This window comes from Dipodomys spectabilis, unplaced genomic scaffold (genome assembly GCF_019054845.1).
Source record: "Dipodomys spectabilis isolate Male_0828 unplaced genomic scaffold, ASM1905484v1 ptg000322l, whole genome shotgun sequence".
NCBI classification, from domain to species: Eukaryota; Metazoa; Chordata; class Mammalia; order Rodentia; family Heteromyidae; genus Dipodomys; species Dipodomys spectabilis.
In genome coordinates this window covers 401,778-420,357 of record NW_024870999.1, presented here as the reverse complement: position 1 = coordinate 420,357, position 18,580 = coordinate 401,778, and the positions used below count along the sequence as shown (strand labels likewise).

Genomic DNA, 18,580 nt, shown 5'->3' with positions numbered 1-18,580 from the left:
GGAGAAGTGGGGAGGATGAGGGGGCAGACTGAGCCTCTAATCAGAGCCAAAGCCTGATGAGAGAAAGAGTCATAGCTGGAAGCCTTTCTCGATCCCAATCTTTCTGTTCTGCTTGGGAGGCACGCTCTGGGTCTGGGGACAGGTACAGGCTACTCTGTCTAGGCAGGAATAGCCCAGGTGCCTCTGAGGGCTCAGCCCTTCTCCACTATCGGGTACTAGATCGACCGACCTTCTTGTTCTATCAGGTGCCTGTGTCCTGCCTTGAATATTTCAGTCTAGAGAAGGGGCTGCTGGGCCCCAAGAACAGAGGGGCACTTGATACAGTGGACCTTCAATTGTACTTCCTAGTGACCTCAACTTTTTAACACTAGTCCTAGACAGCCTGTGTGTGTGTGTGTGTGTGTGTGCGCGCGCGTTCGCGCATGTACTGAAGCTTGAATTTACTGGGCTCTCTACCACTTGAACCACAGTTCTACTTCTGGCTTTTTGGTGGTTAATTGGAGATAAAGAGTCTTATGGAATATCTTTTTTTGCCTTTGATGGCTTTGAACCATGATCCTCAGATCTCAGCCTCCTGAGTAGCTAGGATTATAGGCATGAGCCACCAGCACCTAGCTTCTAGACAACCTCTTTACCTTTTGAAAGATAGCTTCACACACACACACACACACACACACACACACAGAGTTTACAGCATGCTTCTCTCTAGGTGTGTGGGGGGGGAGAGGGAGAGAGGGAGAGAGAACTAGGGCTTGTGCTTACTGGGCACCATCATTACTACTTCACCCAAGGTGAGTGCTCTACCACATGAGCAACAGCTCCACTTCTGGCTTTTTGGTTTGGTTGTTAATTAGAGATAAAAAGTCTCACAGATTTTTTTTGGCCTGGTTCATTTTTAAACCATAAGCCTCAGATCTCAGCCTCCTGAGTAGCTAGGACTATAGACATGAGCCACCAGTAAGCCTTTTGAAATATAGCCTTACAAAAACAAAACACCCAGAGATAAGCATGCTGGAAATGTGTGTGTGTGTGTGTGTGTGTGTGTGTGTGTGTGTCTGTGTGTCTGTCTGTGTGCCAGTTGGGGACAACAGTTTCCCTTCTTGCTGGTGTTTGCTGAGGTCAAGGCCAGGCTTCCTCTGTCTCGCGCATCTGGGACCCACTTTCTCTTATTCCATGAGTGTCCCTCTGGCTGACTGTCTCCTTAGGTCAGGGACTTGCCCAGAATCCTATTTATCATCCACCAGTTGAGTGCCAAGTTCATCCTAGTTGTGCAGGGCCCTGGTGGCCCACTGCAGAACTGTCACTTGTTCCTTTACCCAGGAAATACTGACTGTGGCTTCCAGGGTTAATCCTGGGTTGGCCTCAGACTGAGACAGTAGCTGGCTAGGCTTAGAATCTGCCTTCGGGGAGTAAACAGGTTTACATCAGGACAGCAGTGTGACCCCATCCTGAATCTGTCCTGCTGGGGGTAGGGAGGACATCTTCCTTCCTTAAGAGGAATGTGGGTGCTAGCCTTAGGGACTTTGTGGGAAACTTGGGGGCCCTGCATATGCTCTTCTTCTCCTTGGCCTTCAGACTGGATTCAAGAGGCATTTGTGAGCAAGAGAGAAAAAATGGACCCTCTTCTTCCAGGCTACAATAGAAAGTCAGAAGCTAGACCAGGTCTGAAGGAGGGGAGTGACTGTCGGGGATCTCTGGACAGAGTGGCTGTGAGCTCTCAGGATCTGAGTCCCTGACAGCAGCTGCTGCTTCCCTGGCTCAAGGCCCAGAGGCCTGGACACTCAATATCCCTGTCTGTGCCCCCAGCCACTAATCCCTGGAGAAGCATGGAGGTTGTGGGACCACCTGAGGGGGGCAGCCCTATCCTCTCACCCTCACCCCACTGTCCCAGTAAACACGCAGCCTGAGAGACTCAGAGTCAGCCTTAGGCCAGGGGACTGAGGTGTGTGGAGTAGTGGAATCCAGGAAGGAAGGTTCTGGCACATCTTCCTGTGGGAATGTGAGGAAAGGGCTGAGGGAGGATAAGGGCAGGACCGACCCTCCGGCCTCACGTCACCCCTGCGGTCAGGGGGGAACCCACACTATGTGTGAACCTCTAGATCTGCATATGGGTTAGGATGGGGCCTCCCGCAGAAAGGGCCAGCTCTGCAGCATGAGTAGGGGGCTCTCGGGTGCGGGGCCCAGGTGCAGTGTGTAGGCCTTGTGCGGTTAAGATCGGTGTGTGTAGGTGGAGGGCGCGGGCACATCCTAGAGCGGGTGCAGGGCGCGGGCACGGGTGTGAGTTCAGGGTGCGGGCGCAGTGCGGGTGCAGGCGTGGGGTGGGTGCGGGGTGCGGGCGCAGTGCGCGTGCGGGCGCGGGCGCGAGGGCAGGTACCGAGCGCGGGTGCGGTGCGGGCACGAGGCCCAGAGTGCGGGGCGCGGGCGCGGCGCGTGCGGCGGGCGCGGCGGCGGCGGCGGCGGCGGCAGCGGTGGCGGTGGCAGCGGCGCCCGCGCCTCCCCGCGCGTAGGTGTGCGGCGCGCTCCTGCGGGGACCGAGCGAGCAGATCTCGCGTGCGCTCGCCGCGCGGCGCAGCCTAGCTCGGCCCCCGCCCGGCGCCACCAGCCGAGGTGTCTCCCGCGCCCGCGCCCGTGTCGCCGCCGTGCCCGCGAGCGGGAGCCGGAGTCGCCGCCGCCCGAGCGCAGCCGAGCGCACGCCGAGCCCGTCCGCCGCCGCCATGGCCACCACGGTGACCTGCACCCGCTTCACCGACGAGTACCAGCTCTACGAGGATATTGGCAAGTAAGGGCCGCGGCGCGCACCGGCCGACGGGGGACCCCCGCCCTGCCCCGAGGGCTGGACCCCGGCCCCGCAGGCTCCCGGCGCACTGCGGGCCCGCGCGCTCTCCGCTCCCCGGGCTCCGGGCCCAGGCGCACGGTCCCGTGCGGCCCCGAACCCCGGAGCCCGAGGGCTCTGGGCCGGGCTGCCGGACCCCGGCGCGCGGGGCCAGTCCACCGCAGTGGCTCGCACTCAGCGCGGCGGGGGCGGCAGCAGGTGTCCCCCGGAGCGCCGGGCAGACGTGACGCATTTGGCGGCGGGGAGGTCGGAGAGGAGGGGCCCGCAGGGCAGCCGCAGCCCGGGGCTCGGGAGGGTCGGCCGTGGCCGGAGACCGGGGGTCGGCCGGGTGCCCGCGCGGTCCCCACCCCCACCCGAGGCGGCGGGGGCGGGGGGCGCAGCGGGGCTGCTCCGCGCCTGCTCCGCGCGCGGCCCTATCCGCGCAGGGGCTGCCGGCGTGGGAACAGCTTCTGCCGTGGGTCCCTTAAGGAAACTGGGTTCTGGAGGATTTCCCCCTCCCCCAGATTCTTCTGGAAACAAGAATTTGGAAGGGAGGGGATTGGACGAGGTCCAGGTCACCAAGGGGGAAGGATGAGGGGTTGAGGCGAGGAACTCGGGGGCCCCTGATTTCAGGGCCATCGAGGTCGATGAGTCCAGGTTTGGGAGCGTTGTTTCTGTGGCGAGGGGCTCAGGGAAAAGGGGGCTTCACAGGCTTCTCTCAGGTAGGGCGTCATGGGGAACAGGTGCCCGGGCTCTAAGACTCCGCTCCGCAGCCGGAGCGAAGCCCTGGATGGACTCGTCCAGACCTGGCTTTGTTCCTGGGGCCAGAGACTGGAAAGGGTCTTCCTTCCGTGCAGCGAGGTGGCTCTCTGGGCACCCCCGGGGGCTGGCTATGGAGCGCCCTCCCCTCCCCCATCTCAGAGCAGCGGGGCGCTGGCGAGATTTCCTCTTACACATCCCGCAGCAAATCCTTTTCTTCTTCTCTTTCTCCTCCATCTCCTTTTCTTCTTTTACTAAAAAAGTGTCTGGCAAAAGCTTGTGGCGGGCGAGGGACGCTGATTATTGATAATTGTGGAGTGCCCAGATGGAGGCGAGTGGAGGTGTGTGCATTCTCCATTTCTCCCCGCACGTCTGCAGAGGATTAGGGGTCAGGCTTGGGGGACCCAGGAGCAACATAGGATCCATGGCTGGAGGAAGTCGATGCTGGATGGCGAGGGTAGGGTGGGTGCATGGGGGTGGGGTGGGGGCCGAGCAGATCTGGAGAGCCACTTGGGCCTGGAGGGGCCCAGCACCCCTTCTCCCTGCGCTATGTAATGCTGTCTCTATGAGCCTCCTGGACACAGGAACTGAAGAAGTTTCCAGGAACTGCTGGGAGTCCTCAGGTGGGGGTGAGGCAGCCTCCTGCGTGGGTCAGATGAGGGCCTGTGGGAAGGGCTGGCACTGTAGTTCTCACCCTCTCCACCAGCCAGCCCTCTTGTCTCCTCACAGAGCCATGTCCTGCGCTGTAGAGACAATTGACAGCAGTGAGCACCAGCTTTCTGAATGGGAAGTCTCTCCTTGCTAGAGAAGTTTGCTTGCTTGCTTGCTTATTTATTTATTTTTTGTGCTGGTCCTGGGGCTTGAACTCAGAGTCTGGGCACTGTCCCTGAGCCTTTTCTGCTCAAGACTGGTGCTCTACCACTTTGAGCCACAGCTCCACTTCAGGCTTTTTGGTGGTTAACTGGAGTTGAGTCTCAGGTACTTTGCTGTCCAGTCTAGCTTTGAACTGTGATCCTCAGACCTCAGACTCCTGAGTTGCTAGGATTACAGGTATGAGCCACGGTGCCAAGTTCTAGAGAGTCTTCTCATCTCTTCTTCATGTGTGCACTGGAGCCCAAGCCTTTACCCTGAGCCTTCTGGTCTGCTCCATGAAGCCCCTCTCAAGGCTCCCTATGGACCCCCATTTCCTAACATCCTGCTCACCCCAGCTCTTCCTTTCTTCACTTTGGTGTGAGCAGCAGTATAAGGTAGCCACTGGTTCTAGCAGGGACTGGCTATGGAACCACTGCCATCCTAATGGGGAGTGGAGGTGGAGGGGTGACACTGGAGGTGGAGACCAGTGAGGATTGGGACTGCCAGCTCCTCCCTAGGTAGGCAAGAGAATGAGGAGGGAGAAGTGTGTGGGCATCACCATGGGGGGCTGTGGTGACCTGGGCAGGAGAGTGATCCCAGCAAGAGGTGGTTGGCTTACCCAGCAGACCTTTGTGGTGGCTACTAGGTGCCAGGCCTCAGGGTATAGAGGAGGAGCGGGCTGAAGGGGACTCATCCCAGAACCAAGCTGTGGAACTCAACTGGCTGCAGTGGCTGTGTTGGCTGGTTGTTGACACTGCCTGCCCAGGGCACAGTTGGTGTTGCTTCCTGGCCCCAGGTGGACACATCCAAGTTTATTTAAAGCTGTAGCTCCTGGCACCCAGTTAGGCGATGCTGAGCTCCCTGTTAGGCAGAACGGCTGGGTCATAGGCCCACAGCTGCTTCTGTGTGATGGGGTACCCAGGCCTTTTCTCTCCCCTGCCCTGCTTCTTTCTTGGATGACTCTGGATCTTTCCCCAAAGGCCTGGATGCCACATCAGATTGGCACGGGGAGCCATTCTTTGGAACCTGACCTGCTCAGTGCTCTATGTGTGCCCTATGTTGTCCAGACTTACCAAAGCTCAGGGCAGTTCCCTGGCAGCTTATATGCTGGGGCTCTAGGAGCAGGCACAGAGCAAGGCAGGGGCATCTTCAACCCACTTGGGCCAGCCAGCAGTATGTTTATAATTTTTTCTATTGGATAGATTGTGTGTATAACTTTTTTTTTATTGGATAGATTGTTTGTGTGTATACTTTTTTTCTATTGGATAGATGTGTATCCATGTGTCTGTGTCTGAGTGTCTGTGTGTGTACATCCTGGGGCTTGAACTCAGGGCTTCTTGGGCATTGTCCCTAAGCTTTTGTCCTCAAGGCTGGTGCTCTACCACTTGAGCCACACCTGCACTTCTGGCTTTTTTGGTGGTTAACTGGAGATCAGAGTCTCATAGACTTCCCTGCCTGGACTGGCTTCCAACCACGATCCTCAGATTGCAGCCTCTTGAGTAGTTCAGATTACAGGCCTGGGCCACTGGTGCAAGGCTAGAGAGATTTTTTTAAATGCAGAAATTCCAGGAATAATAAAGCAAACAACAATATCTCAAGTAAAAGTATTATAAGTAAATATTAATATAATCCCTCACCAATGTGGTTCACCTATTGTGGCTTCACTGCATTGTGGGTAAATAGTATTCCTCCATCTATCACAGTAGTTCTGTTCCATAGATCTCCTGTGATAGATGAAAATCTGTGGAGTAGCAATAAATGAACGTCCATATAGGATGACCATGCAACAGAGTTCGCAGATTTCCACCTATCCCAGTGAGGGCTCACGGTAACCCCTTTTCCTATGACTTCCAGTCCATCTTTGCAGTCTTCCTCCAAGGCTCTGTTTTTGATAGTTAACACACAGATATAAGCATGCATTCTAATACAGATTCTTAAGTGTGTTCTCTTTTTAACTTTGCTGGAAAATCCCAAACTTGTTCTCTTGGTCAGAAGTCTTCCTGACATGTGTGCATGCTATCCTGGTAACCGTGAACACAACCATCTCATCTGCTCAGCTCCTGGTAGAAATCTAGGCTAATTCTAGTTTCCCATCTTGCCTACCTCATCACCAATACCATAACATGTGTTTTCTGGTACAGGGTTGAGACTTTATTTGGAGGTGTATCCCTGACAGTAAAGTTGCCAGTAGGGATCTTCCCTGTTATATCACTCCCTCCAGCCATGGAGGGAGGCCACTATGTCACACTCCATCCCTGGCTATGACAGATTATAAATGCTAATGAACAGGAGGCAGTGACATGTTCTGGATGAAACCCATGAGTTTTCTACTTTGGGGGGTAGTTGATTGCTGATAATAGGGATGGTCTCCCTAGAGAAAAGCAGTTCCCACAGATCTTGGATAGAATTTCAGGGGTCCTGGGAGAGAGGACGCTGGCCATGGTTCCTGCTGGAGCAGCATCTAACATGTGGTGTACTTGAAAGGTTTGATTTTATTTGATTCTAGCTCTGCCCAAAAGGCCCTCCACCCACCCCTATTTTACAAATTAAAGAAAAAGCTGGAGGAAAGTAGGCAAATTGCCAAGTGTGGATAAGGAAGTTCCCTTATCTCCAGCCCCCACCCCCACCCAGTACTCCTAGAACCTCAAATAGGCCCAGAATTGACCTTGACGTGTCCTTGACTCTATCCAGTGACACTCTCCACCCCTCAGTCAGAAGAGAGCAGGTTGCATCATGGGGCTGGTGACCTATCCACTTTCTGAGTGGGGGTGTTGTTCTGAGTTGGGGTGCTTTGGCTAGCAAGCCTGCTGGGAACTGGTAGATGGCCTGCTAGGGAGTTCTAGTATAAACTTCAGAATTTCAGAGTAGATCGGGTTTTGAGTCTTCTTTGCTCTAAAGCTGGTTGCCAGGGAAGGGTGGAATCTGGTGGTGGAGGAGGAATCTTGGATTTGCTATTGTGTTTACTTTCTGCTGTCAGCCCTCCCCCAGAGCACTGGGCCCTTCCTGCCTCAGGGCCTTTGCCAGAGCCCCTCTCACCAGATGCTCTCCCATCTCCTCTTCCTGTTCCCAGTCCTCCCCTCTGGTTGTATCAGAGAGGCTAGGTGTGGGCCATTCACCTCCACAGAGGCTGGAGCTGGGTTCCCAGGGCCTGGCCTGGGGGAGGGAAGGGTTGTGCCTTCACCCGTGGACTTCAAGCCTTTGCTGGCTGTTCTGGACCTGAAAAGTCTGGAATGAGGGGTGATTGTGATTCCCTAATGTAGGGGGCTTAGAAAGAAGGCACACATACTGAAGCTGTTGGCAAGAAGCGCATTAAGGTGATGCTAGTTTAGTTACTATTTAATGGTATTTTTATATCATAACCTACTTTGCCGAGAGCTAAGAATATATCTGCATGCTTGCTGCTGGACTCTTTCTTTCCTGGTGACAGTTGCTAGAACTTCAGTGGCACATAGTGTATTAGCATACACAGTCTGTGAAATAGAGGCCATGATTATCCCAGCTTCCAGAAGAGGAAACTGAGGCACAGAGAAGTACTACTCTCTGGTGAAGGTCACACAGGGGCAGGGCTGAAATCCACACAATTTGACTCTACAAGCCATTTCTGCTCCTTTCAGAAGTGGATGGACCTATTCTCTTTTCTGTTCTTGAAACAAGTGCTTGTGAGACTCTGCTGGCTAACTGGTGGGCAGCTGGTGGTTCACTCTGACCCCAGGCTCATGGAGCCCACACTGTCCAGAGCCAGTAGCCTCCATGCTGTCCTTGTACTTTTCCAAACCCAGGGCACTGCCCACAGTTCCTCTTTGTGAAAATGTCAGTTCTTTTTCTAATCTCTCCATGACAACCAATACTCTGACCCCATTTGAGACCAGCAAGACTTAAAGTTTTTTCTTTTATTAGTTGCAAATTACTAGGGCAATATAGTCTTGTAAAAAGAAAATGAAGTAATAGAGAAGGTGAGGTAAAATGTGGCCTTTTACACTGTAGTTCCTTCACTCCTCACAGAGGCCTGGGCTGTTTAGTATCAGTGTAAGGCATGTGTGCTCACAATACATACATACCTGTGTGCCACATACAATGATTTTAAAACAGATGGACTCACTATGCATTTGACTGCAGTTTGCCCTATTTACCCTCTTACTCAGCTTCCTTGCTCATGTCTGGTGCTCTACCACCTGAGCCACATCTCCAGACTGACTTTTTGGTGGTTAATTGGAGATGGAGTCTCATAGACTTTTTTTGTGTGTGAACTGGCTTTGAACCTTGATCCTCTGAATCTCAGTTTCCTGGATAGCTAAGATTACAAGCTTGAGCCACTGGTGCCAGCTTGGTAAATCTTCACTGATAGGGATGAGCTACTGGTTCTTTTTGCAGAGATATATGCACATATATCAGTCATATTTTTTGGACCAACTCCTGCTTGTCTTCTGCAAGGTTGTTGAGAGTATGTGGTTGTCCTGAGGAGGGGCTGTGTTCTCACTGAGGCCGACAGAGACCAGACACCTGGAGTGTTCAGGGAGCTGTCTTCTGAGACGAAGGTCATTAGTACTTAGAAGCCCGGGGTCTAGGTCTCAATTGAAGGAACCAAAGGATGTATTCTTGACTTCCTTGTCCTTTTCCAGACTCCCCAGGAGTAGGGTGGAGGGAGATTTTGTTTTTCTTCCTCTCTCTCTTTTTCTCTTCCTGTTTCTCTCTGTTTTCCCTTCTTCCTCCTTCCCCTTCCTCCCTTCCTTCTTTCCTTCCTTCCTTCCTTCCTTCCTTCCTTCCTTCCTTCCTTCCTTCCTTCCTTCCTTCCTTCCTTCCTTCCTCCCTCCCTTCCTTCCTTCCTCCCTCCCTTCCTTCCTTCCTTCCTCCCTTCCTTCCTTCCTTCCTCCCTCCCTTCCTTCCTTCCTTCCTTTTATTATTGTGTGTGTGTGTGTCAGTGCTGGGGTTTGAACTTAGGACCTGGGTGCTGTCCCCGAGTTTTATGCTGAAGAATAGCACTATACCACTGAGCCACAGCTCCATTCCCAGCTTTTTGGTGGTTAATTGGAGATAAGAGACTCACTGACTTTTCAGCTTGGGCTGGCTTTGAACCACAATCCTCAGATCTCAGCCTCTTCAGTAGCTATGATTAGAGGTATGAATCACTGGTGCCTGGGTCTTTTAAAAAAAGTGTGTTTGTGTTTTTCCTTTAGAAAACAGGTTCTAATTGGGACAATTTCCACCACTCCCCTTTTTGTGTCTGTTGTGGGGCTTTTTTTTTTTGGTTGGTCATGGGGCTTGAACTCTGGGCCTGGGCGCTGTCTCTCAGCTCTTCAGCTCAAAGCAAGCACTCTACCACTTGAGCTACAGCACCACTTCTGGCTTTCTGAGTGGTTTATTGGAGATAAGAGTCTCACAGAGTTTCCTGATGGATTTGAACCAAGATCCTTGGATCTCAACCTCCTGAGTAGATAGGATTATAGACGTGAGCCACCGATGCCCAGCTGTTGTGGGGCTTTAACTCAAGACGCTGTCCCTGAGCTCTTTTTCTCAAGGCTTGTGCTCTATCACTTTGAGCCACAGCTCCACTTCCATTTCATTATTTTTGTGTCATCACTTTTTAAAAGTCCATATTGAGCTAACACGGAATTTAGCAAGTCATTTAACAAAAAAACAAAACAAAAAAACAAAAAACAAAGTGGGGAACAAGGGAAGGCAGGATGCAAGAGAGCTCCTGAGAGGATTTTGTATTTCTTGGTCTAAGAGATAAATGTGGTCTTTCTGGAAATTCCAAATAATTTTGGGGGAAAAAATTACCCCTTGTTCTCTTCCTTACCAAAAAACAAAAATAAAAACAAAAAAGTGGAATCTGATTAGATTCTTCCTAAAGCATCTTCTACAATCGCAGTAATGTAGCAACATAAAAATGCATTATGTATCAACTTGATTTTTAAAACATTATCAAATGAATATAGTACATCCAACTATGCATTTTTTTCAGATGAAAATTAAATTTGGATAAAATGAAAGCATGCTCTCATGTTGGAGGTAGGATTACCAGTTCCAAACTTGGGTGGAATTTGTCTCCCTCAATAGGAGCCCAACCACCGGTGAAAATGGCGCTTTAGGTATTGACATAATGATCCTAAAATAGCTAAAGCTAGGATTCTTTGTTAAAGCAGATGCACACTCTTGTTGAATTGGAGAGCAGATTGGGAGAGCCAGGCGGTGATTTAAGAACTTTCAGAATGTTGCCCAAGGATGTAACTTGAGAACTGCCATCCTTGTGTCGCTGTTCTGTGAGCGGCACGTGAGGACTGGAGGGAAGGACATGCTCTACCATTACAGGGAGATGGTGCCAGGGGCTTTGCTCCGTGCTCACATGAGTACATCTGTGCAGCCAGCCAACATCCTTTCCAGCAAGGAGCCAAGGGAGAGCCCCGCCCCTTACCCCACAGTTTCAAGTGCTTAAAACAGTGTCCAGTATACAGCAGGTGCTCAGAACTAGCTCAATGGTATACCACAGCTACAGGCTGCTAGCTCTTGGACCTGCCCACATGCTGCCCATCTGCGTTGAGGTACTTTATGTTGCTGCTGCCTCTTCCTTTCTCCTCTTTCTCCACTCCTTCCTCCTCTTCCTTCTCTCCCTCCCCTTCCTCCTCCTCTTTCTTCTCCTCTCATCTCCCTCTTCTCCCTCTCCCTCTCTCTTCCCTTTTTCTCCCGACTGCCTCCTCCTCCTCTTTCTCCTCCTTTTCCACTCCTTCCTCCTCTCCCGCCCCTTCCTCCTCCTCTTTCTCCTCCTCCCCTCTCCCTTCTCTTCCCCATCCCCCTCTCTCTTCTCTTTTTCCTCCCCCCCCCACCTCCTCCTCTTCTTCCTCCTCATTTCTTCTTTGCATACTGGAGCTTGAACTTAGGGTCTGGGCTGTCCCTTACCTTTTCTCAGTCAAGGCTGGATCTCTACCACATGAGCCACACCTGCACTTCTGACTTTGTGGTGGTTCATTGTAAATAAGTCTTACAGACTTTCCTGCTTAGGCAGTTTTGAACTGTGATCCTCAGATCTTAGCCTCTCAAGTAGCTAGGATAACAGGCATGAGCCATCAGCACATGGCTTTGTTTCTTCTATTCTTGCATGTTGGGGTTGCATTCTTCAAGTCCATAGGTTTGACACAGGTCATTTGTTATAGGTTGTCTGGGTCTGTCAGGAGCAGAACCTGCTGAAGAGGGGGACCAGTATGGTGTCTCTCAGCCCCAGCTGCACAGTGTTTGGGTACTACCCAGGCCAGAGCCTCAGAAATGAGGAAGGAGCTATGCAAGTTTGGAGAAGTTCCCAGGTGGTTCCAGAACCAACTGCAGATGCTGTGAGGCCAAACTCTTGCCTCATTTATAGCCTACTTACATCCCTTAGTCCCTTGAGAGCCTCACCAACTTTGTGTTCGAAGTTTGCCTTTGTTTTCTGTATGTACACAATGACATGAACCTTTACCCCACATTGCTAAAGTAGCTATAAAGAGCCACATGTGTGGTTTACATTTTTCTAGTACAAGAAAACAGCTAGACCAGAGTGGCAGCTCATGCCTATAATCCCAGCTACTCAGGAGATGAACAGAAGGATTGACATTCAAGGCCAGCCTGGACAAAATGTTATTGAGATCTGATTACAACCAACAAGCTAGGTGTATGTGGTGGTTCACAACCGTAGCTTAAGTAGGAGTCCTGTGGTCTGAGGTCCACCCTAGGTAAAAAAAATGAGATCCTATCTGAAAAATAACTAAAGCCAAAAAAGGGTAGAGGCATGGCTCAGGTGGTAGAGTGCCTGCAAAGCAATTGTGAGGCCCTGAGTTCAAAAAGAAACCATGAAAAGAATTTTCTTAATACATTTTTAATAAATCTCCACAAAATTATTATAACATGTAATAAATCCAAGCATTTTAAAAATATTTTGCATTTTTATTTTAAATTTTTTCTGTCAGTAGTGGGTCTTGAACTCTGGGCCTGCACATTTTCCCTGCAGCTCTTCAGTTCAAGTCTAGTGCTCTACCACTTGAGCCACAGCGCCACTCCGATTTTCTGGTAGCTAATTGGAGATAAGAGTCTCACAGATGGGCTGAGAAGGTGGCTCAGTGGTAGAGTGCTTGTCTTGCATGCCTGAGGCCCTGGGTTCGATTCCTCAGCACCACATAAGCAAAAAGAAAAAAGCCAGAAGTGGGCGCTGTGGCTCAAATGGTAGAGCGCTAGCCTTGAGCTGAAGAGCTGAGGGACAGCGCCCAGGCCCAGAGTTCAGGCCCCACAACCGGACCCCCCAAAAAAAGAGTCTCACAGATGAACTGCCATCCTCAGATCTCAGCCTCCTGAGTAGCTAGGATTACAGGTGTGAGCCACCAGCGGCCGGCATATTTTTCATTTTTAAATGTCATGTGCTTGAAACCTATCATATATTTTACATTCACAGTGCATCCTGGCTTGGCCACAGCCAAAGTGCTTGTGGCCACATGGTGGTAATTGTTATCAGAATAGACAACACAGTGCCAGAGCTTCAAGATCACTACTACTCTTTATTTCCTCCCTCGTCCTTCCCCTCCTTCCTCCTCTTCCTCTCCTTCTCCTCTCCTTCCTCCCCCTTCTCTTCTTTTTTTTTTTTTTTTACAGTACTAGGACTGAATTCAGGGCTTGGCACTTGTTAAACAGGTGCTCTACCACTTGAACCACAGCCTCCTTTTACGTTTGTTATTTTTTGAGGTAGAGTGTGGCTTTATGCCCAAGCCTGGCTTGGACTGCAGTCCTCCTACTTGTGATTTCCCAGCAAGGATAATAGGCACATACTCTGCACCCAGCCACTGTCCTTCCTCTGTAACTGCAGCTGAGAGAGTGCATGTGGGTGCTGTGCCAAGCCACTGGTTGAGGTGGAGTCTCAAAAACATTTATGCCTCAGCTTGTTTTTGAATCATGGATCTCTGCCTCTCAGTTAGCTAGGATTACAGGCTTAAGTCACAGCATCTGGCCACATTCCCATTTATTAAAAAGAAAAAGATTCTGGTTTCTTTAAGCATAATAATTTCAGTCTGGCTCCTGATTTCTCTTGCCATCCTGTTTGTTCACTGCAAAAGTCTAGTTGCAGGTCCACCATTTGCCATGCATCTTCTGATTGTGTGGAAGCAGTAGTGCAGCTTGGAGAGAGGTAGGTAAAAGCTGAGTAGAGTATATGATAGGGCAACAGGAGTGAAGGGCAGCCTCTGGAAGTGAAGGACAACGAGTAAGGAGGAAGGTTGTTGTTATGGAAAAGGTTGAGAGCCAAGCAGCTGTATTATTTGATAAAAAACACTATGAATGGGGCTGGGAAGTTGGCTCAGTGGTAGAGTGCTTGCTTTGCATGCATGAGGCCCTGGGTTTGATTCCTCAGCATAACATAAGCAGAAAAAGCCTGAAGTGGCACTGTGGCTCAAGTGGTAGGGCGTTAGCCTTGAGCTGAAGAGCTGAGGGACAGCGCCCAGGCCCAGAGTTCAGCCCCTCACAACTGACAAACAAAACAAAACAAAACAACAACAAAACACTACGAATGATGAGTAGAAGGAAATTCCTTCAATTGACAGAAGATATATTTGAAAAACTCACAGTGACATCATATTTAATGGTAAAAGACAATTTTTTCCCTAAGATCAGAAACAAGACAAATATATCTATTCTGTCCATTTCTATTGAACAAAATACTAGAAGTTTTAACCAGAGCTATTAGACAAGAAAAAAAAAAAGCAAATTGGAAAGGTAGATGTAAAACAACCTCTGTTGTGGATAACTTGATCTTGTATATAGAAAATCCTGAGGAGGGCTGGGAAGGTGGCTCAGTGGTAGAGTGCTCACCTTGCATGCATGAGGCCCTGGGATGGGTTCCTCAGCACCACATAAGCAGAAAAAGCCAGAAGTGACATTGTGGCTCAAGTGTTAGAGTGCTAGCCTTGAGCTGAAGAGCTGAGGGACAGCACCCAGGCCCAGAGTTCAGGCCCATGACTGACAAAAAAAGAAAGAAAGAAAATAAAAGAAAGAAAGAGAGAGAGAGAGAGGGAGAGAGAGAGAGAGAAGAAGAAGAAAGAGAGAAAGAAAGAAAATCCTGAGGAATCCAATAATGGTACTACAATTAAAAGATGAAATTCAGCAAAGTTGCAGGATTCACAACCAAGATGCAAAAAAAAAAAAAAATGTCAATGTTCGATCTCATAATAAAACCAGGAAAAGGGGCTGGGAAGGTGGCTCAGTGGTAGAGTGCTTGCCTCCTCATGGATGAGGCCCTGAGTTCAATTCCTCAGCACCACATAAGCAGAAAAAGCTGGAAGTGGCGCTGTGGCTCAAGTGGCAGAGTGCTGGCCTTGAGCTGAAGAGCGAAGGTACAGTGCCCAGGCCCAGAGTTCAGGCCCCAGGACCCCCAAAAATCAAAAACAAAAACAAAAAAAATCAGGAAAAAACATTGCAAGTTACAATAACATCAGAAGGAGAAAAATATTGAATAACAAATTTAGCAAAAGAATCACAAGATTTGTGTACTGGAAACGATAAATAACTGTTGAAAAAATTTAAAGAAGATCCAAATATGTAGGAAGACATCCCATGTTCATGAATTACTAGGCAATATTAAGATATGTATCAATTACTTTTTCTATTACAGTGACAAAGGCCTAAGAGAGTCAGCTTATTGAATGAGAGATCTGTTGTGGGGGGGGGGGCTCACCATTCAGAGGTTTCTATCCTATGGATTGAACAGAGTCCTTTGGCTTCATTGCTTCTAGGGCTGTTTATGGTGAGACAGAACAGCATTGTGGGAGCATGGTATGGAGCAAATTAGATTACCTCATAGCAGACAGGATGCACAAGTGAGCAGAAGAAGCTGGAGACATGATGTTCCCTTCCAGGTCATGACCTGCCCAGTGATTGCTTCTTTCACCTAGGCTTCACCTTCTAATTAAACCACCAAATTATGACTCCATTAACATTATTAATCCACTGATGACTTGTGAGTTGTCATGATCCAACACTTTCCCAAAGCCTATCAGTGGGCAACCAAGCCTTTAATGAAGGAGTCTTCAAGGGATGTTTCAGGCTCAAATTGTAAAAGATAATAGCACACTAAAATTGTACAGTTTCAATGTAATACCTTAAAATCTTACCTATTTTTTTCAAAAACTGACAAGGCTGTCGTAATATTTACATAGAAATACAGGGAACCCAGAATAGCAAAAACAAGCTTATAAAAGAAGGACAAACTTAGAAGATTTACACATTCTTATTTCAAAACCACACAGCTAAACCAGTGAGAATATTGGCAGAAATATGAAAGCATTAATCAGAGAAATAAGATTGAGAGTCTTGAAATCTATATAGTTATGGCCTGTTGATTTTTTCTCCTCCGCCTCATCCTCCTCCTTCCTTCTCCTCTTCCTTCCATTCCTCCTTCTCCCCCCCCCCCTCCTTTTCTTCATTATTTTTGGTAGTGTTGGGAATTGAACGTCAGACCTTGTGCATATTACATCCCCAGCCTATGGTTAGCTGATTTTTGATAAGGATGCTCAGATCATTTAATGGAGAAAAGAATAAATGGTCCATTTAACAAATGGACAATGGATATCAATGTATAAAAGAATGAAGTTGAAACTGAATCTGACACCATATTAAAAATTATTTCAAAATAGATAATAGACTTAAATGTAGAAGATAAAACCATAGAATACTTTAGAAGAAAATGGAGGAATACATCTTTGTGACCTTGCATTGAACAGTGTTCTGAGGTTTGAACTCTGGGCTCAGTGCTTACTTGGCTCTACCACTTGAGCCATTCCACCAGCCCCTTTTTATGTTGATGAGTGTTTTTATTTTGCCAGGCTTGAGCTGTGGGCCTGAGCGCTGTCCCTGAACTTCTTTTGCTCTTGAGCTACATTTTCACTTCCCCCACTGGGTGCCACTTCTAGGCTGGCTTTGAATCACGATCCTCACATTTCTGCCTCCTGAGTAGGTAGGACTACAGGCGTGAGCCCCCAGTACCTGGCTATGTTGATTTTTGGCATAGGGTTTGCTTTATGTCTGGCAGGCTTATGCTGCAATGCTCCTAGTGGTACTTCCCCTTGTTGATAGGTGTGCATCACCACATCCAACCACCAGTCAAGGCTGGCCTTGAACTGCAAGTCCCTTGATTTCAGCCCTCCAAATAGCTAAGATTACAGGCTATAACCATCTTGTCCTATTGGTAATGTTTTGTTTTATTATATATACAAATTTTACATGAACATATAATATGTATTATACACACATATATATGTCACCAAAGTACGAGCAACAAAAACTAGATAAATTGGTCAGTGTCAACATTAAAACCTTTTGTGCTTCACAGGACACCATCAGGAAAATGGAAAAGATTAAGAAATGAGTTACAAGCCATGTGTTTGATAAGAAATTTGTGTTCAGATTATTTTAAGAACTCTTACTACCTACCAGTAACATAAACACTGAAAAAAAGGTCTGACCCTGAGTAGACATTCTCAGAAAAAGATACAAAGATGGCCAGCAAGGCATGGAATGATGCTCAGCAGTGTTAGTGTAATGGAAATGGAGAGCAGTCACTCTCCTGCCATACCAAAACCAGGCATTGGTGGCTCATGCCTATAATATTATTTACTTACTTTGAGGTTGAAATGAAGAGGATCAAAGTTTGAGGCCAGCCCTGACAGAAAATTTTACAAGATTCCCCGAAAACTGGAAGCAATGGCAAAGGTGTGTTATACTAGATACAAAAGCAAGGCTAAAATAAGTAGATCACCACCTGAGTGCCTGGAGAGGAAGTATCTCAAAAGTAATCAGCCCTCAAAAGGACTCAGGGGCAGAACACCTGCCTAACAATTACAAATCCCAAGTATGAACTCCAGCACACTGCTGAGAGAGAGGGAAAGGGATCGTACCAATGTCAGGGAGAGTGTGGTAAGAGCTGGGTCCCTCAGAAAGGGCTGGGGTGAAGGGTGAGTTGGTGCAGTCACTTATGGACACACTGGCAGTTCCTTCGAGGTCTCCATTCACAATAAATATCCCAGAGATATGAAAACTGATATTCACACATAGGTTTGTTGACAACTCCATTGTCCATAATAGTCAAAGTGTAGAAACAACTCACACGTCTACCAGTTAAGGAATGGATACACAAAATATGTTATATCTGTATAGGCATAAAAAGAAATATGAGTCAGTTTTTGTGTGTGTTATAATGTGGACCCTTTAGAATAGGATATTCAGGAACTACCAGCTCCTACCTGAAATTTTAGCTAGTAGAGGCTCATAGTCAGCCTGGGCAGAAAAATCTGGAGATTCCATCTCCAATTAACTAGCAAAATGCTCAATTAGTGGCATAGCTCAAGTGGTAGAGCACTAACCATCAACAGAAAGGGCCAAGAGAAGGCCGGGCGCTGGTGGCTCACGCCTGTAATCCTAGCTACTCAGGAGGCTGAGATCTGAGGATCGCGGTTCAAAGCCAGCCCGGGCAGGAGAGACCGTGAGACTCCTATCTCCAATAAACCACCAGAAAACCGGAAGTGGCGCTGTAGCTCAAGTGGTAGAGCGCTCGCCATGAGCTGAAGAGCTGAGGGACAGCGCCCAGGCCCAGAGTTCAAGCCCCACGACCGACAAAAAAAAAAAAAAAAAAAAAAAAGAAAGGGCCAAGAGAGCTCAAGATCCTGAGTTCAAGGCCTTAGTAGGGGCCCAACAAACAAACAATAGAAAAACATATGCAGTGAAAGAAGCCAGTTGCAGGAGGCCACATGTTGCATGATTCCATTTAGATGAAATGTCAAGAATAGGCCAATTATTTAGACCTGAGGGCACAGCAAGGAGAGAGGATGGAAATTGGCTGATTGCTCACAGGAAGTTTGTTTTGGAAATGTTGTAAATGTAGATTGTGGTTATAGATGTAAAACTCTGAATATATTAAAGGCTATTGAATTATACACTTATATGGTTGAATTATTTGGTCTGTGGATTATGTCTCAAGAGGCATGGTGGCTCCCTTCATTGCAGCCCTCTGCTTGAAGGGCAGCTATGGAACCATCTTGTCACCAGGGCATCTGATGACGGTGTCTCTAAACTTAGCCAGCCAGTCCCTGGGCCTCTGCCTAATGTGAGCTAAGACTGGAGCTCAGGGTTGAGGCCCAGGGAGGGTCAGATTTCCTC

General features: G+C 48.7%; 1 protein-coding gene across 1 annotated transcript in view; it reads left to right on the top strand.

Moving 5' to 3' along the window:
• Positions 1-2,714: 2,714 nt before the first annotated feature.
• Camk2b (calcium/calmodulin dependent protein kinase II beta) overlaps positions 2,715-18,580 on the top strand; it is an 82,957-nt gene continuing 67,091 nt past the window's right edge. Inside the window, exon 1 of the mRNA XM_042702377.1 lies at positions 2,715-2,779. Within this exon, the coding sequence (XP_042558311.1) occupies positions 2,715-2,779 (65 nt within the window). The remainder of the gene's footprint in view (positions 2,780-18,580) is intronic.